We start from the raw sequence: 27,163 nt of genomic DNA on the forward strand, positions 1-27,163 counted from the left end.
TGGCCTTGAACTCAAAGATCCGCCTGCCTCTGCCTCCACAGTTCTAGGGTTAAAAGTGTGCACCACCACTGCCAGGTTTATATGCATGCTTAAGTAAACTATGGTAGGCTCTCCTGTTATCACCTCTCCTACTCCGCAAAAAAGAATAGTAATCCTAACCACAATGAAGCATTAACAAAAGTTTTAACACAGCCAGCTAAGAAATCTATCACAGTTCTCAAAGTCTCAGGCACACCAACGGAAAACATAAAAGTGGACTTTGCAGATCAGGCTGGCTTCAAACTCAGAGATCGTCCAGCCTCTGCCTCCCCAGTGCTGGGATTAAAAGCATGTGCCACCATCACTCAGCTTGCTTGTTTGTCTTTAATTGCAAGTTGATTATCTCCAAAATTTCAAATTTTTGAGGCTTTCTTAGTCAAATCAATAGTCTGAAATTGGGATAAATGAAATTTTCCAAGTAGGGCATAGTAGTGCATGCCTTTAATCCCAGCACTAGAGAAGCAGAGGCTGGAGAATCTCTACTAGTTCAAAACCAGCGTGGTCTACACAGTGAGTCCCAGGCCAGCCTGAGCTACACAGTAAACCCATCTTAAAAACAAACAGACAAACAAAAGGAACTCTCCATTCAACCCATTCTGCTTTAAACAAGTTAGTAATTAGAAGTAAACTTAAAAGAACAAATATCCGGCCGGGCGTTGGTACGACACACGCCTTTAATCCCAGCACTCAGGAGGCAGAGGCAGGCAGATCTCTGTGAGTTCGAGGCCAGCCTAGTCTACAGAGCGAGTTCCAGGACAGCCTCCAAAGCCACAGAGAAACCCTGTCTCGAAAAACCAAAAAAAAAAAAAAAAAAAAGAACAAATATCCGAATCTTGTACAAAGACCTTAATACAAAAATCTTAGAATGTTAACACTGCAAAGTTACTAGTTAAAAAGGATCTTCTAGTGAGGCTTTCCACACACTAAAGTGCCCAGAAGGAAAAAAAAATGTAGTGCTCTGCTTATTCTAGAAGTTATTTCATCATAATGGAGAAAAATAATTTTTATTGATTACAAAAATAATTTCTAAATCCCCCCGAAGAATTACAATTGCATAGCCCAATCTTCACTCTGACAGAGATTTTAGTTCTCTGTTGGGCTATAACCAGCTGTTTGGTTCGCACACAGGAAGCCAGAAAAGGGAATACCGTGTTCAGAGCCTCTAAATAATATGTGTTAGTTAAGAACTGCCTGCTACTAAACCAAAATTATTCAAGCGGAGCCCCATTTGTCACAATCCAATCATAAGGGTTCCACCAGCCCTCCCCCAACTGCTTGTGTAGTGGTATATCTGCTTCGGTAAAGAAACCATCATCAGGTAAAGATTAGGGTGGGAGAAAAAGCGGGGGAAAGGGGGCACCCTTTCATCTAATTTCGCGAGGCATGAGTAATTGGTACAGTTGAGAGGAACGATGGAACATTCTATTTATTGGAGGTTGGAGTAGGATGGGGGGTGGGAGGAGAATTTCGTTTAAATCAACATGGCCAGCAAGATGTCCCTAACAAACAAAAGGCAACGGGAGAATATAAACACAAACCATTCACCTCCATCAGCTATAGCATCGCCATCATGGTGTGTGCAGAGACCCCCAAGGCTGCTCTCACCCACCACACCAGCGACAGCAAGAGAGTAGAGAGGTGGCTGCATCCCCACCACCGCTCCCAAGTGCACACACTTCCAGGGGGTTACTCCCCCACCCACCCCGGTGGCCCGGAACCAAGAGAGTAACAGTAACGTCCCGCCCCGGCAGACTCCCCCTGCAACCCTTAGCCGAACCCCCAACGCCGGCTCCGGGCTCGCTAAACTTTCCAAGAGCGTCTCCCCGGTGTCCCCCAGCCGATAGCCCCAGGATTACGCTTTCCCACTGGCCCGGCACCCACTGACAGGCGGGCAGCGGCGGCGAGCGGGGCGGGGGCGCCTGGGCGCCGCGGAGGGGCGGGGCGGCCGGAGCCAAGTTCCCGGGGGTCCGAGCGCAGCGCCTGACAGGAGCCCGGGACCGCGAAAGAGGAAGAGGAAGCGGCGGCGGGGCAGTTTTCCCAATCCCCCCCTTCCAAGCGCACCCTACCCCCCCAGCCCCCGGCTGCCCGTAGGGGGGGCGGGGAGGCGGACTGCAAGGTGAGGCACCCGGGCCCCAGGGACCGCCACTACCGCCACGTCCCGACTCACTCTCTCTTCGCCCCGCCACCCCCGCCAGAGGCGCCCACAACAATAACACGCCGGGGACGACCCGTCAGCGCCCCCGAGGCACCCGGGGCCCACGGCCCGCCGCAGCCAGGCCCCCCTCCACTGAGGGCCGGAGCGCTTCTCCCGCCTACAACTCCAGACCCGGGTGGAGCCCGGCCCGAGCGGCCCCCCAGGGTCCGACCCATCCCCCCCGGCACCAGCGGCGCCGTCTCCGCGGCCGAATATTAGAAGTGAATTCGAGCTGCGCTTTACCTTTAGTTCCGCACTGTCCGCCATCTTGCGTCTGTCAGCGCAAGCGCAGTGAAGCTCGCCGGGGGCCGCGCTGGACCCTCCCCTCTAGCTAGTTTCACCCCGCCCCCACCCCGCCCCTCAGCCTTCGCGCCCCGCCCCTGGCCTCCGCCCCGCTCCCGGAGCTCACCGCCCCGCCTCGGGCACGCACAGCTGCTAGACCGGCACGTACTATTTAAATAATGGCGCCAAGCGGGAGGTTTGACAGTTACTACCACCTCGGTTTCCCCGCCCCCACACCGGCCGGGCCAGGAGCGTCCGGAAAAGAGGCCGCAGCTGGGGATGTTGGCCTGAGCTTCTCCCTTCTGCTATTCCACTGACCAAGCTTGAGCCCCTGTTGACAGAAGCCACAACGCCCCCCCATCCGCTAGATGCGTTCCGCACTGCATCGTACACAGCTGAATGTGGGGCACAATTAGCCAGTTTTGATGTTTCTGTGTTTATTGACGCAGATGCTTATGATGAAACAGTGAGGTCGTCAAAGAAAACATTATCATTCCCACGGTATCTTTTCCGAAATAAAAGCTTAGAAGAGAAAAGGGGTTCGCTCAAAGCAGGGTGACCAAAGACAAATTCTGCTGACTTCCATTCGTCACCTCGCTCGGTGAGTTCAGAAATCAAGATCACTATCCTGTCGCTCACGGAAGATAGATCTGCAAACTAATAATGGTATAGCTACTAATGGTGATGACTAGCATTGAATTCAAAAAGCTCACTAAGACAGAAAAATGGTTTAGCCGGAGGTGTGCTTAATCCCAAGAGGGTTTTCTCCAACTACATTGATATTTAGACTTGAAAGATTATTTCATGCCTACTCCTCTCTACTAAACGTCTTTACTTCCTGCAAAACCCCAGCCTTTTATACTGATCAACTTTTCACTATCAAAATTCTCTTAACATTTGGGTTATGCTGAAGTGTCCTAGAAGTCAAGGAGGCCAGGTCCTGACCAGTGACCTAGATTATTTCCACTCTCACGTTCCTAAAGTTTTCTTCAGTGTCTTTATAGTTTCCAATCCCCTCCTCCACTGAGTCATTCTTACCAGCATATAAACTTATCAAATTTCCTCTTACATAAATTTAAACTTCCTTTAGATTCAAAATTGCCTCAGTAACTACTGTATTTCTCTGCTTTCTTTGCTGAATAAATTCGCAAACATGACTTCATTTGTCTACAGTACTTGCTCCCACTTCCTCAGTGGCACTGACCTGTCAACCTATCCTGATACAGCTAGACTGCCATCATCTTGATCACTTATCAAGATGACTGTTCATCTACACCTTTGCAAAGTCTACTCTCAGGTCTTATCTAAACCGGTTAGAGGGAACTGCTACCAGGTGGTGTGCTTGCTTTCTCTTGAAACATATTCTTCCTGAACTTTCCTCCATATCGCTGTCACTGTCTTGTCCTGACATTCCATTCCTGTCCCCTTCCTCTGTCTCTGTCTCTGTCTCTGTCTCATTCTGTCTCCTCTCTTCTCTCTCCTGTCTATCTCCCACATCCTCCCACCCCCTTCCTCTCCAGGGTCTCACTATGCAGCCATGGAATTCGCTATACAGAGGAGACTGGCCTTAAACTCCCAGAGATCCACCTGCCTCTGCCTCAGCCTCTGTGTCTCCGAGGTGCTAAAGGCATGTGCCACTATGCCCAGCCCAATTTTGTCATAAGCTTTAAATAGTGAAGAATCTAGGACTCGGTCCATGATCTTTATTCAACCATCCAGTGTAAAGAGAAGCTTTTTCCTTGGAGAGGATGCCTTCCCGCCAGCCTGGTTCTAGAGCCGCATCAGTCCCAAATAAACACACAGGAGGCTATATTCATTATGAAGCTGTTGGCCTTGCTTATCTCTTACTGGCTAGCTCTGCTTTAAACAATTACCCCATAATTGTTAATCTAAGTATGTCTCTTACCAGAGAATAGTTCCGGGCTCCTACCCCATGGCGGTTACATGTTGACTTTCCTGTGTTTCTCCTTCCCAGAATCCTCCTGGACTCCTAGTCCCACCTATCTAGATTCCTATTGGCTCAACAGTGCTTTATTAACAAATGACTTCCCCAACAATCCAGAACTATTATTCAACTCTGACTTTTGATCTATAATATAATGATTTTCAAATATCTGCATCTTAGATTTCATCACCAAATCCTAATCCAGGCAGGCCTAAGGATTGGCTCCATTTGCAGATTGCTTGCCTAACTACCTATTATACAACAAACCATGTGTTTGCTCTCCAACACTGAATGAAACTGGGCATGGCATTACATGCCTGAAATTCCAATAGTTCTAGGTAAGCCTGGGATACATGAAATCCTATCCCAAAAGAAACTATTTATATATTTATTTATTCGTTCGTTTATTTATTTATTTATTTATTTATTTATTTATTATTGAGAAACTGAGTGGGATGGTGCAGATCTTTAATCCTAGTATTTCAGGCAGAAGTAGGCAGATCGCTTGTGAGATTGAGACCAGTCTGATCTACATAGGAAGTATGTTCCAGGCCAGCTAGGACTACAAGTAAGACCCTATATTAAAATTAATTAGTTAATTAATTAATTCAAAAGAGGTTGATTCATGAAGGTTCCTAGCTACCTAGCATCTAGTCCAAATCTCTTCATCATCTCATATTTATCCTGTCAAGGAGAACAATGACCTCCATGAGACTGTTATCCAGTATTCATTCAGCTTTCAAAATGAAAATCAGGAAAGCATCCTTATCCCTCTCCTTTCATTTGTTTCCAATGTCCAGAGCTTCTGTGAGCCCAGTTGACTCCTGCTTTTAAGATAGACCCAAGTTGTTAGGCGGTGGTGGCACATGCCTTTAATCCCAGCACTCCGGAGGCAGAGGCAAGCAGATCTCTGTGAGTTCAAGGCCAGCCTGGTCTACACATTGAGTTCCATCACAACCTCCAAAGCAATACAGAGAAACCCTGTCTCAAAAAAGCAAAACAAAACAAAACTAGACCCAAGATAACCTGTTTTGTTGAATCTTCACAACCACCACCCTCTGCCAGACTGATGTAGTTTTGCCCCTCCTGGGAGGATGGACTGACTGACAGGGCCTCAGCTGACCTTCCCGACCCTCAGAGTCTTGCCTTTTGGGGTCCTATGTTTGGAGCTGGCCATGATAGTGAAGGCCTGTCTGTAATCCCAGAATTTGGGCCACACTCACTAGCCTTTCCATTAACAGTTCAACTGACCGGCTGAGGCAGATTTCTATGGTGACACATTATTTATGATTTAATAAAGCTTGCCTGAGGATTCAGAAAGCAAATTCAGCCTCAAGCTATAGAGATCAGGCAATGGTGATAAACATCTTTAATCCCAGCAGCAAGAAGCAAGGAGGCGGTGGTAAAAAACCTTTAATCCTAAGACTCAGGATTAAGAGGTAGATGGATCTCTGTGAGTCCAAGGCCATCCAGATCTACACAAGATTGATCCAGTCCTAAAGAGAAACAGCACACTCAAAGATGATCTCAGCACCTGGGATCATACTCCTTTAATTCTAGCACTAGAGGAGTATAAAAAATAAGAGGAGGGTCTTCAGTAGTCAGTATCTCCAGCCACAATGAAGATAGGAAGACTCAGTATCAAGGAGGATAGGAAGACATGCAGTCTCAGGATTCTCCAGCCACGCTGGGGAGAAGCAGCAGTCTAAGGTTTGGTGGAGCCAGGATCGCCCTTTAGTCTGAGGTAGCGTAAGAGTTAGTGGCCAGCTGCTTTGCTTTTCTGATCTTCATCTTGAAGCTTGAACCCCAATATCAGTCTCTGAGTCATTTATCATGCAAAAAATTTCCAAACAATCATGGCCAACCTGGGCTACATAGTGAGTTCTAGATTAGCTTGAGCTATATAACCAGATCATGTGTGTAAATAAATAAATATCCAGGTGTGGTTGTCCAAAGCTAAAATTCCAGCACTTTCTATGAGCCAGCCATTGGTAGTAAGTTCCAGGACAGTCAATGCTACATAGAAAGACTCTGTCTCAAACAACAAATACATAAAAAAATTAACAAATAGGGACTGGAGAGATGGTTTGTCAGTCAAGAACAATCCCTGTTCTCACAGAGGTCCTGAGTTTGATTCTCAGGACCCACATTATAGCACTAGCTCCCTGGTACCTGATGTCTCAGGCCTGCTTGAACACTACACTCACATGCACATACCCACACACAGATGCATACTGTCTTGGGGTTTTCATTGCTATGAAGAAACACTATTGGTGGGGAGGTATGGGGAGGAGGGGAGGGAGAGGGAGCTGGGACTGACATGTGAAACAAGCTTGTTTCTAACTTAAATTTTTAAAAAGAGAAGAAAAAAATGAAAAAAAAAAAACAGAAGAAGAAGAAACACCATGACCATAGCAACTCTTACAAAGAAAACATTTCATTGAGGTGGCTGGCTTACAGTTTCAGAGGTTCAGTCCATTATCATCATGGCAGGGAGCATGGAAGCATACAGGTAGATGCAGTGCTGGAGTAGAGTCCTACATTTTGCAGGCACAGGCAACAGGAAATTGACTGAGACACTGGGTGGTATCCTGAGCATAGGAAACATTAAAGCCCGTCCCCACAGTGTCACACTTCCTCTAACAAGGCCATACCCACTCCAACAAAGCCACACCTCCTAATACTGCCACTCACTATGAGATTATGGGGGCCAACTACATTCAAACTACCACACATACATACACATAATTTTAAAAATAAATATTTTTAAATAAAAATTGAAATAAATTTATCAATAAGCCTCCTACTCAGAAAATTGTAATTTCCCTAAAATTTAAAGACCTAATAAATAGGATTACACTTTTTTTCATAGATCCAAATATTCAATATTAAAAAAATGTCAGAAATCAGGCATAGTGGTAGTACCTCATAATCCCAGCACAAAGATGGCTGAAGCAGAAAGATTTAAGTTCAAGGCCAGCCTTGATTACTCAAAGAGACACTATCTCAAAACAACAACAACATTCATAAATTAATATACATTATATTCATAATCTTGATTGTGAAGATGTATTTATTTTTATTGTATGCGAATGTATATTTTGCCTACATACACCATGTACATGTCCCATATCCATAGTTGCCAGAAAAAGGCATTAGATCCCCTGAACTGGAGTTAATGAACTTTTAATCATCCTAAGATTGTTAACAAAGAGAGAAAGGCAAGGCAATAAAGGTAAAAGATACTGAAAATACACATATTCAACCAAGGACCAATCTAGGTTATACTAGAAATTCTTTCAAGTCAGTAAAACAGAAGGCAAACTGCCCAATAAAGAAATGGGTGAGACTGGAATTGCCATGCCATTAAAAAGCGTTCTCAATGCCAGATGGATATGTGAAACGATGTTACATTAGTGTTACAGAAACAATTAAAACCATAGCATGTATTTATGAATATATATGTATGGTGGACTTGTACATATATGTATGTAGCAACAATTAATGAAAAAAGAGGGCATGAATTTGAAAAAAACAAGGAAGGATATAGAGGAAGGTTTGGGGGGAGGAGAGGGAAGGGAGAAATGATGTAATTATATCAAAATTTCAAAAGAAAAGAAAAGGCAAATAAAAACCATAGTGTGGTTTTAAAAGGAAAAAACAAGGATTTTGCTCGGCTTAAATGTTTCTACCTTAGACGCCTTCCTATTTAAACATAGCACTTGGCAGAGTTGATTCCACCTCTAGTCAAGTTTGTGCTGGCTTTCCCTGACCCACATCTAAGTTACCTTCATTATATCAGACCTGAGAGAGAAACCTCCTCATGGGCATTCTTATAGGAGGACATCTAACATGGAAGCAAGAAGCTGAAGGAGGCAAGCTACAGTGTGTATACCTTAATCCCAGAACTAAGGAAGCAGAGACTGCCTGGCTACTCAGAGATCTATCTGCCTCTGCCTCTGCCTCTCAAGTGCTGGAATAAAAGACACACTCCATCACATCATTCTCTTTTGAAACTCATCTCAATCTCCTCACTGAAATGCCTTGCAGAATGAAAAAGCAAGTTACCCACTGAGGAAGAAGGGGCAGAAAGAATAAGAGCCTGAGGAAGGGGTGGAGTGCTGTGGAACACCGTCTTCCAGGCAGGACAGGGCAGGTGCATTCTTGACCTTTTACCAGCTATAATTACCTGTAGAAGACCTGTACAAGACTGGGCCCAGTAACATTCCATTAAGGATGAGGGAGGGGCGGGGCCTTAGGAACCAAGGTCTATGGATAGTTAATAGCTGCGTGGGGAAAGAAGGATATTTTCTTCAGGGGTGTAGCCAGGGCAAGTTGCCCATGCTATTGTAACAGCTAATCACTGAATGTTTTCCTATAAAGAACCCTAACTAAATTAGCTGATTTGTCATGAAAAAATGTTTTTAGAAGATGTGAAAGTAGAAACAGAGCCAGGCGGTGGTGGCGCATGCCTTTAATCCTAGCACTTGGGAGGCAGAGGCAGGCAGATCTCTTGTGAGTTTGAAACCAGCCTGGTCTACAAGAGCTAGTTCCAGGACAGCCTCCAAAGTTACACAGAGAAACCCTGTCTGGAAAAAAAAAAGTAGAAACTATCTTGGAAGAAAGAGAGGATTGATCAGCAGGAGTAAGAGGGAGAGGAGAGGTGGTGAGTGGAGTTGAATACTATCAATGTATACATGTATGAAACTCATTAACGTGTGTGATATATGCTAATGAAAACTTAAAAAATAAATTACCCTGGTGATGGGCTGAACATGTTTTAGGTTGAGCTTTTATCACTCTAGTACCCGAGTGTCTCTGGCCAGCAAAGCATTCCGCAGAGCCATCCTAGAGTGTGAGCTAGAAATACATTCTGAAGTATTTGTGTGACACTGGAGATGAAAGCTAGAGCATCCCACACACTCAGCACACACTCCTGTCAGTAACTACACCTCAGGGCCAGTACTCAGCACACACTCCTGTCAGTAACTACACCTCAGGCCCAGAAATAAACTTTTGAGTTAGGTCATTGAGGTTTTAGGGAGACTGTTATTGTTGTTTACCACTACACCCCTAAACTTACTCTAACCAAAACAGTAGTACAGATGTTTAACCCTTATGGAGAAAACCGTTATGAGACAGGGAATGAAATCACCACACCACAAAACAAAAGAAGTTACATTAGACTATAGATACATTAGAAATTTTTAAACTACATTTATTTTTATTTTATTTTTGTTGCTATTGTTTGAAGACAGGGTCTACTATATAGCTCTGGCTGTTCTAGGACCCACTATGTAGACCAGACTGGCCTCAAATTCACAGAGATCCATCTGCCTCTGCCATCTCAATACTAGGATTAAAGGTGTTTGCCACCACGCCTGGTGATTATTTTTTATTTTAAATTATTTATTTATTTAAAAATTATGTTGTGAGTATGTGTATGTGTGTACAATTGCTCACAGAGGCCAGAGGAGTTGGATCTCTTGGAGTTGGAGCTATAGGGATTTGTGAGATACCTGATGTGGGTGCCAGGAATTGAACTCTGATTCTATGGTAGAGCAGTACATGCTCTTAACCACTAAGCCACCTCTACAGCCCTACTATTTTTATTTTTTTAATTAAGTGTATGCATGTATGTCTATGTGTGGGTATGAGCACATGAGTGCATTTGCCCACAGAGTCCAGAGTGGTTGGATCCCTCTAGAACTAGAGCTTTAGGTGATTGTCTTATATGAGAGCTGAAAATCAAATTCAGGTCATCTGCAAGAGCACTGTTTTAGTCATTATTCTGTTGCTGTGAAGAGACACAATGGCCACAGCAACTGTTATAAGAGAAAGAATTTATTAGGGGACTTACTTATAGTTTCAGAGGTAAAGTCCATTATCATTATGGTGGGGAACATGGCAGCATGCAGGCAGATGCTTGAGAAGTAGCTGAGAGCTACATCATGATCCATGGGTAGAGAGAGAGAGAGACTCCGAGCTTGGAATGGGCTTCTGAAACCTCAAAGCCCACCCCCAGAGACACACTTGCTCAAACAAGGCCACATCTCTTAATCCTTCTGATCCTTTCAAATAGGGCCACTCTCTGGTGATTAAGCATTCAAATATATGAGCCTATGGGGGGCATTCTTATCCAAACCACCACAAGCAGTAAGCACTCTTAACTGCTGAGCCAATTCCCCAGCCCACAAATTTTTAATTTTTAAACAATGGAAGAAGCTATAAAGAAATTATATTTCCTTCCATGAGGCTCAAGGATCAATTTGGAAGAGGGGACAGAAAGATTATAAGAGTCAGATGTTGGGGAAGACCTTAGTGAAACACTCTTCTGGATACGACAAGACCACTTATGAATTCCAATCACAAGATCAAGCCAGTCAACAATCCAGCCGGGAGGAGGGAGGAGCTTGTGAGCCCCACCCTTAGCTGAGTATCCATTAACAGCTGATGGCTTATGGGGGAGGGACAGTCAGTGTTCATTCAGGGATGTGGCCCCTGATAAACTGACCATCATTCAGTGGATGGTGCCACACCCATGAGTGTATAAGCACACAAATACCACTCTATAGGTTATTTTTTAAAAAGAGAGAGTTCTTGAAGTTGGGAGGGAGTTGGAGTTCAGGGGTGTGATGCAGAAGTCCTGTGTATATGTCAATAAAGCACTGTTGGCCAATAGGGAAGCAAGATAGGTGGGACTAGGAGTTGAGGAGGACTCTGGGTAGGAAAAACACAGAGAGTCACGATGTAGCCCACCAGAGAAGTAAGATGTCCGGAACTTTTCTCTGGTAAGAGAAATACTTAAATTAACAATTATGAGATAAATACTTAAGTCAGAGCTAGCCAATAAGAAACAAGCAAGGCCAACAGCTTCATAATTAATACAGCGTCTTGTGTATTATATGGGGACTACAACGCAGCAGAGCCCAGGCGACTGATGGGGAAAACCAAAGTGGCTGACAAGGAAAAGGCTTCTCTCTACAGGGGTGGACCTTGGAGGAGTTAGGGGAGGATGAGGGGTGGTATGTAGGTATGACTTTCTCAAATAATTAGTAGAAAAATATTTTAAAATTATATATTGGGGCCGGGCGTTGGTGGCGCACGCCTTTAATCCCAGCACTAGGGAGTTCGAGGGCAGCCTGGTCTACGAGTTTCAGGACAGCCTCCAAAACAATACAGAGAAACCCTGTTTCAAAAAACAACAACAACAAAAATTATATATTGGGGGAAAGGCTGAGTGAGAATGGCTTCCATAAACTCATATATTTGAATTCTTAGTCCCTAGTTGATGGAACTGTTTTGGAAAAGGATTTGGAGGTGTGGCCTTTTTGGAGGAGGTGTGTCACTAGGGGTGAACTTTGAGGGCTTTGTGGGCTCTCTCTCTCTCTCTCTCTGTCTGTCTCTCTCTCCATGATCATCAGAATGGAGAATATAGCAACATGGCAGTAGGGAGGCAAGCAGGCATGAGGCTGGAGCAGTAGCTGAGAGCTCACATCTGATCTACAGGTTGGAGGCAATCCTAAAATTCACATGGAAGCACCCAAAAAAAACCCCAAAGAGCAAAAGTTCTTCCATAATCCTCCCCAAAACCCTAAGCCAAAAGAGCAGTGCTAGAGACATTGCAGAGTCTGACCTCAAGTTATACTACAGAGCCATAGTGACAAAAACAGCATAGTACTGGCACAAAAGAAAACAATCTGCACTGTGTGTGTGCATGTGTCTGTGTGTTGTGAGAAAGATAAGAGGTACACACACAGTCGATATAACAAATTTATATTTTATGATGCTGAGGGCCATCACACAGAGTTTACATTCTAAATTCTTAACTATGGTTCTAAGCCCATCTCCCCAAGGCTGCTCACCTGTGTAGTATATCTTAGCTGAAGGTCGGGTCCATTCTCTCAAGGTAGACTCTGGTTCAAGGGTCAGGATCCAGGGGAAGACTCTTCAGACACAGAGAAGATCAAGGTAGAGTCTTTCCAGCATCCCCAGTAGTCCTGAAGATATGCAGAGCCTTGTATTGCCCTTGGTCTCTGCTTATATACTATCAAGTCCAGGCAATGTAAAGTTCTAGTCGTGTGTCTGGTTATCTTGAGTAAGTGATGTCACTGGGTTCTGGTTATCAGGTACAACCTTGGGTGTAGTCAGGTTCCTAACAAAGCTATTTTACATGTCTAAAATGCATTTTTACTATGCTCCTCACAGTATGTGTATATAGGTATAGTATGTATAGTGTATATATGTATAGTTGTAACACGAAAAATGGAGAACATGGCTGAAGATCAGAAAAGCAAAGCAGCCAGTAGCTCTTAGTTCTACCTCAGGCTGAAAGGGCTGTCCTGTCCTCAGTGTGGCTGGAGAATAAATCTCTAAGGATGACTTTGCTTCTTCTTTTATACCTCTCAAATCCTGGGATTAAAGATGTGTGATCCCAAGTGCTGAGATCACCTTTGTGTGAGCTGTTTCTCCTTGGGACGGGATCAATTATGTGTAGCTCAGTGTGGCCTTGAACTAACAGATCTATCTGCCTATCTTCTGAGTCCTGGGATTAAAGGAGTGCACCACTACCACCTAACTTCTACAGCTAACTAATGTGGCTGGCTTTGCATTCTGATACTTTGGGCAATCTTTATTAAATCATAAATAATATATCATCACATATAGTGTGTGTGTATATGCATGTATAGTGTATGTGGTATATGTATGTACAGTGTATGTGAGATATGTGTGTGGTGTGTATTTGTATATATGTATGGTGTGTGTGTATATAGTATGTATATATTGTGTGTGAGTGCTCCATTTGAGCACATGTAGAGGACAAAGGACATTGGATGTCATCATTCCCATTTCACTTTTAAAATAGTTTTATTTTATTACAGTTGTTGACATGTGTATGTGTAGGTCAGAGGACAACTTGAGGGAATTGGTTCTCTCCTTTCACTGTGTGGATCTCAGAGATCAAACTCAGCTCACCAGGCCTAGTGGCGAATTATCTTTACCTAATGAGCCACCTCAACAGCCCTCCACCTTATTTTTGATACAGGGTCTCTCACTGACCCTGAAGCCCATTGCTTCAGCTACACTGGTTGACCAGCAAGCTGCTGGGATCCACCTTTCTGTCAACTAGTGCTGAGGCTGCAAGCATCTGTGGTCACATTCACCTTTTGTGTGGGCGCTACAGACTTGAACTCAGGGATTCTTGCTTTCACAGCAAGTGCTTTTACCCACTGAGCTATAGCCCCACCCTCCAGGTGCTATAAAATTTTAATTGTTCAACATTATTTTATTTTATTTTGCATGTATGAGTGTATTGCCTGCATGCATGTATTTGTGCCACACACATGCGAAATGCCTATCGAGGTCATAAGTGGATATTGTATGCCCTAGAACTGGAGTTATAGATGATTGTGAACCACTGTGCAGGTGCTGGGAATCAAACCTGGGTCCTTCTCTTCAAGAACAGCAAGTTCTCTCACTTGCTGAGCCGCCTCTCTAGCTCAATGGTTCTCAACCTTCCTAATGCTATGGACAACAGTTCCTCATGTTCTGGTGACCCCCAACCCTAAAGTTAATTTGTCATTACTTTATAACTGTAATTTTACTGCTGTTAAGAATCATAATAAAAATCTGATATGCAACCCTGTGGGGTTCTTGACCCGCAGGTTGAGAACCACTGCTCTAGTCCCTAAATTAGTATTTACATTTTTTTCTTATTTTTGCAGGTATGGGTATTTTGCCTGCCTTCTTGTTTGTGTACTACATGAGTGCCATACCCTTGGAGATCAGAAAAGGACATCAGATCCAATAGGACTGAAGTCATAAATGGTTGCAAGTCACCATGTGGGTGCTAGGGATTGCACCTAGGTCTTCTGGAGGAGCCCAGTGTTCTTGGCTGCTGAGCTATCACTGCAGCCCCTAAACTAATTCAGCACACAAAGTAATGACTTTCATTATGGCATTTTCATATGCTTGTGTTATTATACCTTCTTCTAATTCATCCCTTCTTCCACTGAGCTCCTCCATCCTCCCTGTACCCCTCTTAACGGTCACCTTCCTCTCTCTAAATAGTCCCCGTTTCTGTTCTCATGCCACTTGTATTCTATTATTCTCTTTTTTCCTTCCTTCCACTTCCCTTAAGATCTCTTCTCAAGATCCCCTTTCCAGTTTTATCTCTCTCTCCCTGTCTGTCTCCCCCGCCACACACGCACAAATCAGGCTCTACAGATGAGTGAAAACATGCAGTATTCATCTTCCTCATTCTGGCTTTTCTTAACATAACAATTTCCAGTTCCATCCATCTCCCACAAATATCGTTTTTCTTCATGCCAAATAAAACTGCATTGTGTGCAATGAACCACATTTTCTTTGTCCATTCTTCTGCTGATGGATATCTGGGCTGGTTTCCTTTCTTAGTTATTGTGAATGATGCAGCAATAAACACAAGTGTACAAATACCTCTTTGGTAGGCTTAGAATCCTACACACACACACACACACACACACACACACACACACACACACACAGGCAGTGGAGCAGGAACATGAGGTAGATTTAGTCTCTTAGGAGCAGCCACACTTGCTTCCACAGTTGTTGTACCCATAGTATGTGAGATTTTGATTTCCTGCGTCCCTGATGTCCATTGTTTCCTTATACTAGCTATTCTAAAGAGGTAAGATAGAGGTCTCCTTAGTGAAAAAGACTGTTGAACACTTTTTTCAAATGTTTTTATGGCCATTTGTATTTCTTCTTTTGTGAATTGTCTGTTTAGTTCATTCGGCCATTTACTGATTAGATGGTTTGGTTAGGGGATAACTTTCATAGTTCTTCAGATATTCTAGATAAGAATCCCCTGACTGCTATGTAGGTGCTCCCTATTCTGTAGATTGTCTCTTGGTTCTACTGGTTATTTCCTTTACTGTCCAGAAGCTTGTTAGTTTCACATAATCCCATTTGTTAATGCTTGGCATTATTTACTGTGCTATTGGAGTCCCTTCCTTCCCTGCTTATGCCTGTATCTTGAAGTGTTCTCCCTATGCTTTCCTCTAAAGTTTCAGGTGTTGCATTAAGGAGTGTGTGTGTGTGTGTGTGTGTGTGTGTGTGTGTGTGTGTGTGTGTGTGTGAGAGAGACAGAGAGAGAGAGAGAGAGAGAGAGAGAGAGAGAGAGAGAGAGAGAGAGAGAGCATATCTTCATGCTCAGTGCCTAATCTACAGCAGGCACTTTTATGTGTTATTTTTGCTTATTGAATGCTTACAAATACCTAACAAGACAAATCTCAGTACACTCTAATCTTCCCTTTCCCTTCGTGTCTCCAATACTACTATGGAGACTGCTGTAGATATATTAAACATCTATTTCTCAGATGATGAGAGGTCACAACTGTAGAATTATTGTCTACACTGTCTGCAGTGGCAAGCCAAACACTGTGCCTAGAGACCCCATTCTTCCTTCCCCACAACATTCCGCTCCAGGGAGAGAGTGGACATTTGACTATGGTGATGCCAAATTTGCCCAGCACCCTCTACTGCACCTTCCTGAACTGCCATGGATAGCTCTACAGCGCTCTCTTGATCTGACCTCCGACCTTTGAGAGGTCATTCCAATGAGAAGCAGTTGGAAGGTATGGATGCTTGGCCCTAAGATAAAACTGTGATAAAAATCTTCCAGGTTTGGAGAGAAAAAAAAAAAAAAGAAGTGACTGTGTAATCACTGCAGCTTGTTTAAATAAGAGTGTGGAATGTGCGCACAAATCTTTAAACTCAGGCCAGTTAAATTCTAAAGAGTTCAAAAACTAAGGGTAAACACTTAAATGGTTTTAAGATTAGCCAGATAAGGCTGTTCTGAGGTCCCAGGCATTCTGGAACAAAGTTGGGGGAGGGGGTTGAGTCTGCTAGAGTTTCAGGAGGTCACTCAGCCTGTACTTTTCTGGGGGCACTTTCTTTCTTTCTTTCTTTTTTTTTTTTTTGTATTGTTTTGTTTTGTTTTTTGTTTTTCGAGACAGGGTTTCTCTGTGGCTTTGGAGACTGTCCTGGAACTAGCTCTTATAGACCAGGCTGTCCTCGAACTCACAAAGATCTGCCTGCCTCTGCCTCCCGAGTGCTGGGATTAAAGGCATGTGCCACCAACGCCTGGCCTGGGGTCCCTTTCAATACCAAATATCTAGCACTAGTAAAATTATTAGCTTGGAATTTTGTTTCTGAAAGTGTGATCACAATTTTTGTTCTTTTTGTTTGTGTTTTGGGTTCAGGCTGGGGCATGGAAGCCAGAGTCTGGCTCATGCTTAACAACAATTTTCATTGACTGAGATGACCTACTCCAACATTTATTTTATTTTATTTTTTTCTGGAGTCAGGGTTTCTCTGTGTAACCAGTCCTGGCTGTTCTGGAACACGATTTCTAGACCAAGCTGGCTTCTAATTCACAGAGATCCACCTGCATCTGCTTTGTGAATGCTGGAATTAAAGGCCTGCACTGTCAAGCCCAGCCAACTCCAACATACTTTTTTTTTTAATTTTTATTTTTAAATTTAAATTCAAATTAGAAACAAGGTTGCTTCACATATCAATTCCAGGTCCCTTTCCCTTTCCCTCCCCTCCTCCCATGGCTTCCCACCAACCCCTCCAATATCCCCTCATTTCCCCAGGGAGGGTGAGGCCATCCACGGGGGTGTCCATAGTCTGTCATTTCATCCAGGGCAGGGCCTAGACCCTCCCCTGGGAGTCCAGGGTGAGAGTACATCTCTCATTGTTAGATGGGCACCCAAAGTCCATTTGTATACCCGGGATAAATACTGATCTACTACCCAAGGCCCAATAGATTACCTAGGCCTCCTCACTGACACCCACGTTCAGGGGATCTTAATCAGTCCCATGCTGGAATCCCAGCCATCAGTCTGGGACTCAAGAGCTAACCCTTGTCAGGTCAGCTGTTTCTGGGGGTTAAACCAGCCCAGTCTTAACCCCTTTGCTCATCAGTCCTCCCTCTCTGTCACTGAATTCCTTGAGTTAAGGTCAGTGTTTAGCTGTGGGAGTCTGCCTCTGCTTCTATCAGCCATTGAATGAAGGTTCTGTTTCCCAGACTCTCTGGCCATGGGATTGTAGGCTGGAACTCCCCAGATCTATATCTAAAATCCATATATGAGAGAGTACATGCCATGTTTCTCTTTTTGTGACTGGGTTACCTCACTCAGGATGGTTTCTTCTAGTGCCATCCATTTGCCTGCAAATTTCAAGATTCCATTTTTTTTTCTGCTGAATAGTACTCCATTGTGTAAATGTACCACATTTTCTCTATCTACTCTTCCATTGAGGGGCATCTAGGTTACTTCCAAGTTCTGGCTATTACAAATAATGCTGCTATGAACATAGTGGAACAGATGTCCTTGTTGTATGAATGTGAACCTTTTGGATATATGCCTAAGATTGGAGTTGTTGGGTCTTGTGGTAGGGTTATTCCCACTTTTCTGAGGAATCTCCATACTGATTTCCAAAGTGGCTGTACGAGATGGCACTCCCACCAGCAGTGGAAGAGTGTTCCCCTTTCACCACAATCTCTCCAGCATAAATTGTTGTTGGTATTTTTTATTTTAGCCATTTTGACAGGGGTAGGATGGTATCTCAGAGTGGTTTTGATTTGCATTTCCCGGATGGCTAAAGATGTTGAGTATTTTCTCAAGTGCCTCTGAGCCATTTTAGACTCCTCTATTGAGAATTCTCTATTTAGTTCTGTAGCCCACTTTTTAATTGGGTCCTTTGGTATTTTGGAGACTTGATTCTTGAGTTCTTTGTAAATTTTGGATATCAGTCCTCTGTCAGATGTGGGATTAGTGAATATTTTTTCCCATTCTGTGGGCTGCCTTTTTGTCTTGCCGACTATGTCCTTTGCCTTACAGAAGCTTCTCAGTTTCAGGAGTTCCCATTTATTAATTGTTGACCTCACTGTCTATGCTGCAGGTGTTGTGTTCAGGAAGCTGTCTCCTGTACCAATTAGTTCAAGGGTACCACCCACTTTCTCTTCTAAGAAGATCAGTGTGGCTGGATTTCTGTTGAGGTCTTTGATCCATTTGGACTCAAGTTTTGTACATGGCGATAGACATGGATCTATCCGCATTCTTCTACATGCCAGCATCCAGTTATACCACCACCATTTGTTAAAGATGCTTTCTTTTTCCATTGTATATTTTTAGCTTCTTTGTCAAAGATCAGATGTCTATACATGTATGGGTTAATATCAGGGTGTTCGATTCGATTCCATTGGTCTACCTGTCTATTTTTGTGCCAATACCAAACTGTTTTCAGGACTACAGTTCTATAATAGATCTTGAGGTCAGGGATCATGATGCCTCCAGATGTTGCTTTGTTGAGTAAGGTTGTTTTGGCTATCCTGGGTCTTTTGTTTTTCCATACAAAATTGATTATTGTTCTTTCAAGGTCTGTGAAGAACTGTGCTGGTATTTTAATGGGGATTGCATTGAATCTGTATATTGCTTTTGGCAGGATTGCCATTATTACTACTTTGATCCTACCTATCCAAGAACATGGGAGATCTTTCCATTTTCTGAGGGCTTCTTTAATTTCTTTCTTTAAAGACTCAAAGTTCTTGCAATGCAGGTCTTTCACTTGTTTGGTTAGCATTACCCCAAGGTATTTTATGTTGTTTGTGGCAATTGTAAAGGGTGATGTTTCTCTGATTTCTTTCTCAGCCCTTTTATCATCTGTATACAATAGGGCTACTGATTTTCTTGAGTTGATCTTGTAGCCTGCCACTTTGCTGAAGGTGTTAATCAGCTGTAAGAGTTCCCTGGAAGAGTTCTTTGGGTCATTTATGTAAACTATCATATCATCTGCAAATAGTGAAAGTTTGACCTCTTCCTTTCCAATTTGTATCCCCTTGATCTCCTTTTGTTGTCATATGGCTCTAGCTAGGACTTCAAGTACAATATTGAAAAGGTATGGAGTGCACAGCCTCGTCTTGTTCCTGATTTTAGCGGAATCACGTTGAATTTCTGTCCATTTATTTTGATGCTGGCTGTTGGTTTGCTGTATATAGTTTTATCATGTTTATGTATGTTCCTATTATCCCAGATTTCTCCAAGACCTTTATCATGAAGGGGTGTTGGATTTTGTCAAAGGCTTTTTCTGCATCTAGTGACATGATCATGTGATTTCTGTTTATCAGCTTGTTTATATGGTGGATTACATTGATGGATTTTCATATGTTGAACCATCCCTGCATCCCTGGGATGAAACCTACTTGATCGTGGTGAATGATTGTTTTGATATGTTCTTGGATCTGATTTGCCAGTATTTTATTGAGTATTTTTGCATCAATGTTTATGAGGGATATTAGTCTGAAGTTCTCTTTCTTAGTTGTGTCTTTGTGTGGCTTGGGGATCAAGGTTATTGAAGCCTCGTAGAAAGACTTTGGCAAAGACCCTTCTGCTTCTATTGCATGGAATACTTTGAGAAGAATTGGTATAAGCTGCTCTTTTTTTGAATTTCTGGTAGAATTCTGCACTGAGGCCATCTGGACCTGAGCCTTTTTTGGTTGGGAGACTTTTTGATGACTGCTTCTATTTCCATAGGGGTTATAGGTCTATTTAAATTGCTTATCTGTTCTTGATTTAATTTTGGCAAGTGATAGCTATCTAGGAAGTCGTTCATTTCCTTTAAATTTTTGAATTTTGTGGAGTACAGGTTTTCAAAGTATGACCTGATGATTCTCTGAATTTCCTCAGAGTCCGTTGTTATGTCCTCCTTTGCATTTCTGATTTTGTTAAATTTCGTGTTCATGTTCTGCTGTTTGGTAAGTTTGGACAAAGGTTTGTCTATCTTATTGATTTTCTCAAAGAACCAACTCTTCGTTGCATTGATTCTTTGTATTGTTTTCCTAGTTTCTACTTTATTGATTTCAGCCCTCAGTTTGATTATTTCCTGCCATCTACTCCTCCTGGGGAAGTTTGCTTCTTTGTGTTCTAGAGCTTTCAGTTGTGCTGTTAGTTCTCTAGTGTAACTATTCTCCATTTTCTTCATGTGAGCACTTAGTGCTATGAACTTCCCATGTAGCACTGCTTTCAAAGTGTCCCATAGTTTTGGGTATGTTGTGTCTTCATTCTCACTGAATTCTAGGAAGTCTTCAATTTCTTTTTTTATTTCTTCTTTGACCCAGGAATGGTGTAGTTGTGCATTCTTCAATTTCCATGAATTTGTAGGGTTTCTGCAATTTGTATTGTTGTTGAATTCTAATTTTAACACATGGTGGTCTGATAAGATGCATGGAGTTATTCCAATTTTTTTTGTACCTGCTGAGGTTTGTTATGTTGCCAAGAATGTAGTCGATTTTTGAGAAGGTTCCATGTGGTGGTGAGAAGAAGGTATATTCTTTTTTATGTGGATGGAATGTTCTATAGATGCCTGTTAATCCCAATTGAGTCATAACTTCTATTAGACCCGTTGCTTCTTTGTTAAGTTTCTGTTTGGTATTCCTGTCTAGTGGTGAGAGTGGGGTGTTGAAATCTCCCACTATATGTGTGTGGGGCTTTATATGTGATTTGAGTTTTAGTAATGCTTCTTTTATGAATGTGGATGCCTTTGTATTTGGGGCATAGATGTTCAGAATTGAAACTTCATCTTGGTGGAGTTCTCCTGTGATGAGTATGTAATGACCTCCTTCATCTCTTTTGATTGATTTTATCTTAAAGTCTAATTTGTTAGATATTAGGATTGCTACCCTTGCTTGTTTCTTGGGTCCATTTGATTGGAAAATCTTTTCCCAACCTTTAACTCTCAGGTAATGTTTGTCTTTGAGGGTGAGGTGTGTGTTTCTTCTTTTTTTTTTTTTGTTTTTTGTTTGTTTGTTTGTTTGTTTGTTTTTTGTTTTGTTTTTACGAGACAGGGTTTCTCTGTATTGTTTTGGAGGCTGTCGGTCCAGCCCGGCCTCAAACTCACAGAGATCCGCCTGCCTCCACCTCCCGAGTGCTGGGATTAAAGGCATGAGCCACCACTGCCCGGCTTGAGGTGTGTTCCTTGTATGCAGCAGAAGGATGGATTCTGTCTTCGGATCCATTCTGTTAGTCTGTGTCTTTTTATGGGTGAGTTAAGGCCATTAATATTGAGGGATATTAATGACCATCGATTGCTCATTCTTCTTTGATTTGGAATGGTTGTCATTGATGGAGTTATGTGTGGAATTCCACCCCATTTTTCTTTTGGCTGTTGAAGTGGGATTATCTAATGCTTATGTTTTTCTGGTTGTAGTTAACTTCCTTGGGTTGGAGTTTTCCTTCCAGAACTTTCTGTAGGGCTGAGTTAGTGGATATGTATTGCTTGAGTCTAGTTTTGTCATGGAATAGCTTGTTTTCTCCATCTATAGTGATTGAGAGCTTTGCCAGGTATAGTAGTCTGGGCTGGCATCCATGGTCTCTTAGTGTTGGTAAAATTTCTATCCAGGACCTTCTAGCTTTCAGAGTTTCCACGGAGAAGTCAGATATAATTCTGATAGGTTTGCCTTTATATTTTACTTGGCCTTTTTCCTTAACTACTCTTTCTTTCTTTATTCTGTATATTTGTGGTCTTGATTATTTTGTGGTGAGGGGACTTTTTTTTTGTGGTCCACTCTATTTGGTGTTCTGTAAGCTTCTTGTACCTTCATTGGCATGTCTTTCCTTAGGTTGGGAAAGTTTTCTTCTGTGATTTTGTTGAATATGTTTCCTGCCCCTTTGAGGTGGTTTTCTTCACCTTCTTCTATACCTATTATTCTTAGGTTTGGTCTTTTCATGGTGTCCCATATTTCCTGGATGTTTTGTGTTAGGGATTTGTTGGACTTAAGATTTCCTTTGGTTGACGAATCAATTTCTCCTAGTGTATCTTCAACACCTGAGATTCTCTCTTCCATCTCTTGTATTCTGTTGGTTATTCTTGTATCTGTAGTACCTGTCCATTTGCCCAGCTTTTCTATTTCCAGCCTTCCTTCAGATTGTGCTTTTTTATTGTCTCTATTTCAGTTTTAAACCCTTGCACAGTTTGAATTGTTTCTTGAAATTTTTGCTTTGTCTTTTCATCCATTTGTTGCATTTTATGAATTTTTGGTTTGATTTTTTTCTTCCATTTCTTGCATTTTTGGTTTGTTTTTTCTTCCATTTCTTGCATTTTTTGGTTTGATTTTTCTTCCATTTCTTGCATTTTTTGGTTTGATTTTTCTTCCATTTCTTGAATTTTTTGGTTTGTTTTTTTCTTCCATTTCTTTGAGGGATTTTCCTATATCCTCTTTTAGGGCCTCAATCATTTTCATGAAGTTGTTTTTAATGACATTCTCTTCTGCTTCATTTGCATTGGAATGTTGGAGTCTTGCTGGTGTGGAGTCTCTAGAATCTGGTGGTGTCATATTTGTTTTTCTGTTGCTGAGTGTGTTTTTGTTTTGTCTCTTTCTCCTCTCTTCTTCTAGTGGGTGCCAACATACTTATTTTGCAAAGACATGTGACCCAGGATTTGAGGAGATGGTTTAGTCAGAAAAGTGGCAGCTGTGCAAATATGAAAACATAAGTTTGATCCCAGACTCTACACAAAAGCCAGCTGGTATATGTCTATAATCACGGTGTTGGGGAGGCAGAAGTAGGCAGCTCTCTGAAGTCCCTGATAAGCTATCCTAGCTGAGTCAGTTAGCTCCAGGTTAAGTGAGCAACCCTCCCTCAAAAACCAAGATGGAGAGGGGAGGAAAGAAAATGTTAAGTGTGGATATTGCACTTGCAGAGAACCCTGGTTTGGTTTCTAGAACACACTCAGGGGCTCATAGTCACCTGCAATTCCAGTTTCAGAGGACCTGGCCTACAGGGGCTCCTACATGCATGTTATGCATATAAACTCATGCTGGCACACACATGTACACATACAAGTAAATAAATCCTTAAAAAAAAATAAAGGAACCAGTTGGTGGTAGCCTATCACTCAGGAGGCAGAGGCAGAGGCAGAGGCAGAGGCAGAGGCAGAGGCAGAGGCAGAGGCAGAGGCAGAGGCAGAGGCAGAGGCAGAGGCAGAGGCAGAGGCAGAGGCAGAGGCAGGCGACTTTCTGAGTTTGAGGCCAGCTTGGTCTACAGAGTGAGTTTCAGGACAGCCAGGGCTACAGAGATACTCTGTCTTCAAAAAGAAAGAAAGAAAGAAAGAAAGAAAGAAAGAAAGAAAGAAAGAAAGAAAGAAAGAAAGAAAGAAAGAAAGAAAGAAAGAAAGAAAGAAAGAAAGAAAGAAAGAAAGAAAGAAAGAAAGGAAGGAAGGAAGGAAAAGAAAAAAGGATTAAAGGCATCAGCTGACTGAGATTTAAATATTTTATTGTCATTAGTCCCTAGACCACCATTTTTCAACCTGTGGGTTGTGACCCTTTTACTCCTGTTACCTAAAAGTACCGGAAAACACAGACATTCACATTACAATTAATAACAGTAGCAAAATCACAGTTATAAAGTAGCACTGAAAATAATTTTTGGTTGGGAGTCAGCACAACATGAGGAACTGTATTAAAGGGTCACAGCATTAGGAAGGTTGAGAACCACCATCCTAAACAATATAGTTTAACAAAGCTTGTGCAAGGTGTTAGTATCATAGTCTAGAGACACTTGCAGTGCCCAAGAGGGCAAGCACTGGTGCAGATAAGACACCATGTCTACAGGGGACTTGAGGATGCTGGGGTTTGGGTATCTGTAGGGGTCTTAGAACAACTCCCCCATGAACACTGAGAGAGGACAACATCCTTAAAATCAGTCGAGGAAACCTGAAATGGTTTCCCTCCTGTCCAGGCACAAGAGCCATAGGATCATACTCTGTCAGGTGGCAGGGCTGGGCATTTGCCTGATTTTTTTTTTTTCTTGTCCTTCCTGCATACTGCCTTGACCATCAAACCACGTGACTGGGGCACTCTGTTCACATTTGTTAGCCTTTCCCTTTGAGGAACTGACTGGTGTTTTTGAAACCTCCAACTTCTGACTACAGTCTTGTTCCTAATAAACTGATGGTCCAGAACAAAGGAACTTCCGCTTGTCTGCCTCTGAGTACTGGGTGTCCTTGGGACATTGTGTCTTGGTCTGATGCCTGCTCCCTGCAGGGCTCATCTTACTATGGGGTTATTTTCTCCAGCTCTATTTCCTTGGGCTCTTGTCTCTTCTCTCCCCATTGGCCCACAATGCTGATGCTACAGCTCAGCTGGGTCAACACAGGGCACAATCTGGCCTTTTCTCCACCGGGACTAAAAGAGCATCTCTAAGACAATATAGACACAGCTGATTATAATTTAGTGTCACATCATGTCCCCTCACCCCAACCATTTTTTAATCTCTTGGTATATATATATATATATATATATATATATATATATATATATATATTTCTCTTGTTCCTTATCAAGAGATAGGTTTAAGAAATGCCCAGACCAGCAGGTGGAGAGATGGCTCATTAGGTAAAAGCACTGAATACTCTTTTGGAAGACCCAGGTTTGGTTCCTAGAACCTACAAAGTGGCTCAAAACCATCCACAACTCCAGTTCTAGGGGATCCAATGTCTTCATACCTACATAGGTACCAGATATACTAGTGATGCACATGCATACATACTGGCAAAACACTCATACATGTAAAATAAAATAAGCAAATCCAAAAACTAAAAAGAAGAAATTCTCAGATCAGAAATAATTTTAAAATTTTAAGTGAGTGCATGTGTGCAGTTGCCTACTGAGTCAGAATTGGGCATGATCCCCTGGAGTTACAGGTGATTATAAGCTACCATGTCGGTGCTGAGACCCCAACCCCGTCCTCTGCAAGAGCAGCGGTCTCTGTTTTTGTTGTTGTTGTTCAGTTTTTTTTTCTAGACAGGTTTCTCTGTAGCTCTAACTGTCCTAGAACTAGCTCTGTAGACCAGGCTGGCCTCAAACTCAGAGAGATCCACCTGCCTCTGCCTCCAAGTGCTGAGATTAAAGGCATGCGCCACCACTACACTCTTAACTTCCAAACAGTCTTCCCAGGAGAAGTAAGTATCTGGGCTAGCGATATAGCTCAGTGAAAGACCATTTTCTCAGTTTATGTGAGGCCCTGGGTCCCATCCCCAGTACAAACAAACAAAACAAAAATAGAAACTAAGGATTAGAGAGAGCATCTAAGCTAGAGAACAAAGAGTTCGTGTGTATGGTGGTGCACACCTGTAATCTCAGCATTTAGGAACTGCAGGCAAGAGGATTGGGAGTCCAAAGTCATCCTTGGATCCACAGTAAGTTGGGGGCTAGCCTTGGATATACAAGATCTGGTCTCAAAAATAAATAAATAAAAGAATGCTGGGTGTTATAGTGTACATTGACATGTCTGGCTGTTATGTAAGATTTTTTGTTGTTGTTGTTTTTTCGAGACAGGGTCTCTCTGTATTGTTTTGGAGGCTGGCCTGGAACTTGCTCTGTAGACCAGGCTGCCCTCGAACTCACAGAGATCCGCCTGCCTCTGCCTCCCAAGTGCTGGGATTAAAGGCGTGCACCACCAACACCCGGCTATGTTATGTAAGATTTTAAACACAGAGGCACACATATGAATCATCCAGCCTAGTCATCCAGTCCATATTTGGAAAGGCAAGAGGGGGATTACCACAAGTTTAAGGCCAGGCTACATAGTGAGTTCTAGGCCAGCTTGGGCTACAATGAAGACCCGTCTCAAAAACAAAAACAAGAACAAACAAAAAGCAATTAAAAACCAGGTGGTGGTAGCACACCTCTTTAATCCCAGCACTCAGGAGGCAGAGGCAGGCAGATTTTCTGAGTTCACGGCCACCATGGTCTACAGAGTGAGTTTCAGGACAGCCAAGGCTGTGCAGAGAAAACCTATCTTGAAAAAACATCAAAACCAAACCAAAACAAACCAGGCAATTAGAAATAAATATAATCCACATATTTATTATTTAATCTTGTTACAGTTATTTGTGTGTCTGTATAGGAGTGCGCATGTACCATAGTGCACAAATGGAAGTCAAGACAAGCTGTGGAAATCAACTCTCTTCTTCTGTTGTGAGGGCCCAGAGATTAAACTCAGGTCCTCAGTCTTGGCGGCAGACACCTTTACCTGCTGAGACATCTCCACATCCCAAGATGTTCATTTCTATTGCATTCAGCTCATTGAGTACAGTAAGTAGATGAGAAAGCCATTGACCTCCCTCAGCAGTGGTCTGCTCCCCTTCACGTTAGAATGGCAGCCACTAACTACTGTGTTCTAGGGATGTGCGTGTATTGCAGGGCTGCTTCAGACTCTGGTCTGTGATCCACACACCTAACTGGTCTGTATGCATCCCCAGGTCTTCCTCACATGTCTCAGGTCCGTGCCCTTCTGTTCTTCTCCCACTTCCAAGTTTTGGGAACCTTGGTTGTCTCTTGCTTGTGTGACAGGACTCTGTATTTTGAGATTCAGCCGGTTGCCCTCTCCATCAACTCCTCTCTATTCCTCTCCTTCAATCAGACAGTTAGCTCAGAGCTATAATCATGAGAGGTCTGGGACAGTGCAGAGGACAGAAGCAAGCAAAGCAGCCTGGCCTCGTGCTTTCCACAAAGCCAGGGAGCTGGAAGAAAATTAAGGGGTTTATAGAGGAAAGAAAGCTATTTACAGGTACCGATAGTTTTTACGGGAGAAACAAAGCTCCCTAGTAAATGAAAAATGTGGGGGTGGGGGGAGCTGAGGGGTCCCAGATCAGCA

The 27,163-nt window shown here is 42.8% G+C and overlaps 1 protein-coding gene and 1 long non-coding RNA gene across 3 annotated transcripts in view; one reads left to right on the plus strand and one right to left on the minus strand.

Moving 5' to 3' along the window:
- Positions 1–2,579, minus strand: part of Pias1 (protein inhibitor of activated STAT 1) — a 114,022-nt gene extending 111,443 nt beyond the window's left edge. For both annotated transcript variants that reach the window (XM_005075574.4, XM_013117423.2), the window contains exon 1: positions 2,477–2,579. In XM_005075574.4, the coding sequence (XP_005075631.1) occupies positions 2,477–2,500 (24 nt within the window). In that variant the 5' untranslated portion in view covers positions 2,501–2,579. The remainder of the gene's footprint in view (positions 1–2,476) is intronic.
- On the plus strand, positions 1,812–14,815 carry LOC121137664. The gene is made up of 3 exons (XR_005874963.1): positions 1,812–2,155; positions 2,965–3,116; positions 14,186–14,815. It is a non-coding gene; the product is annotated as an uncharacterized LOC121137664 (long non-coding RNA).
- Positions 14,816–27,163: the final 12,348 nt, after the last annotated feature.

The sequence above is a fragment of the Mesocricetus auratus genome, unplaced genomic scaffold, assembly GCF_017639785.1.
Source record: "Mesocricetus auratus isolate SY011 unplaced genomic scaffold, BCM_Maur_2.0 Super-Scaffold_100691, whole genome shotgun sequence".
NCBI classification, from domain to species: domain Eukaryota; kingdom Metazoa; phylum Chordata; class Mammalia; order Rodentia; family Cricetidae; genus Mesocricetus; species Mesocricetus auratus.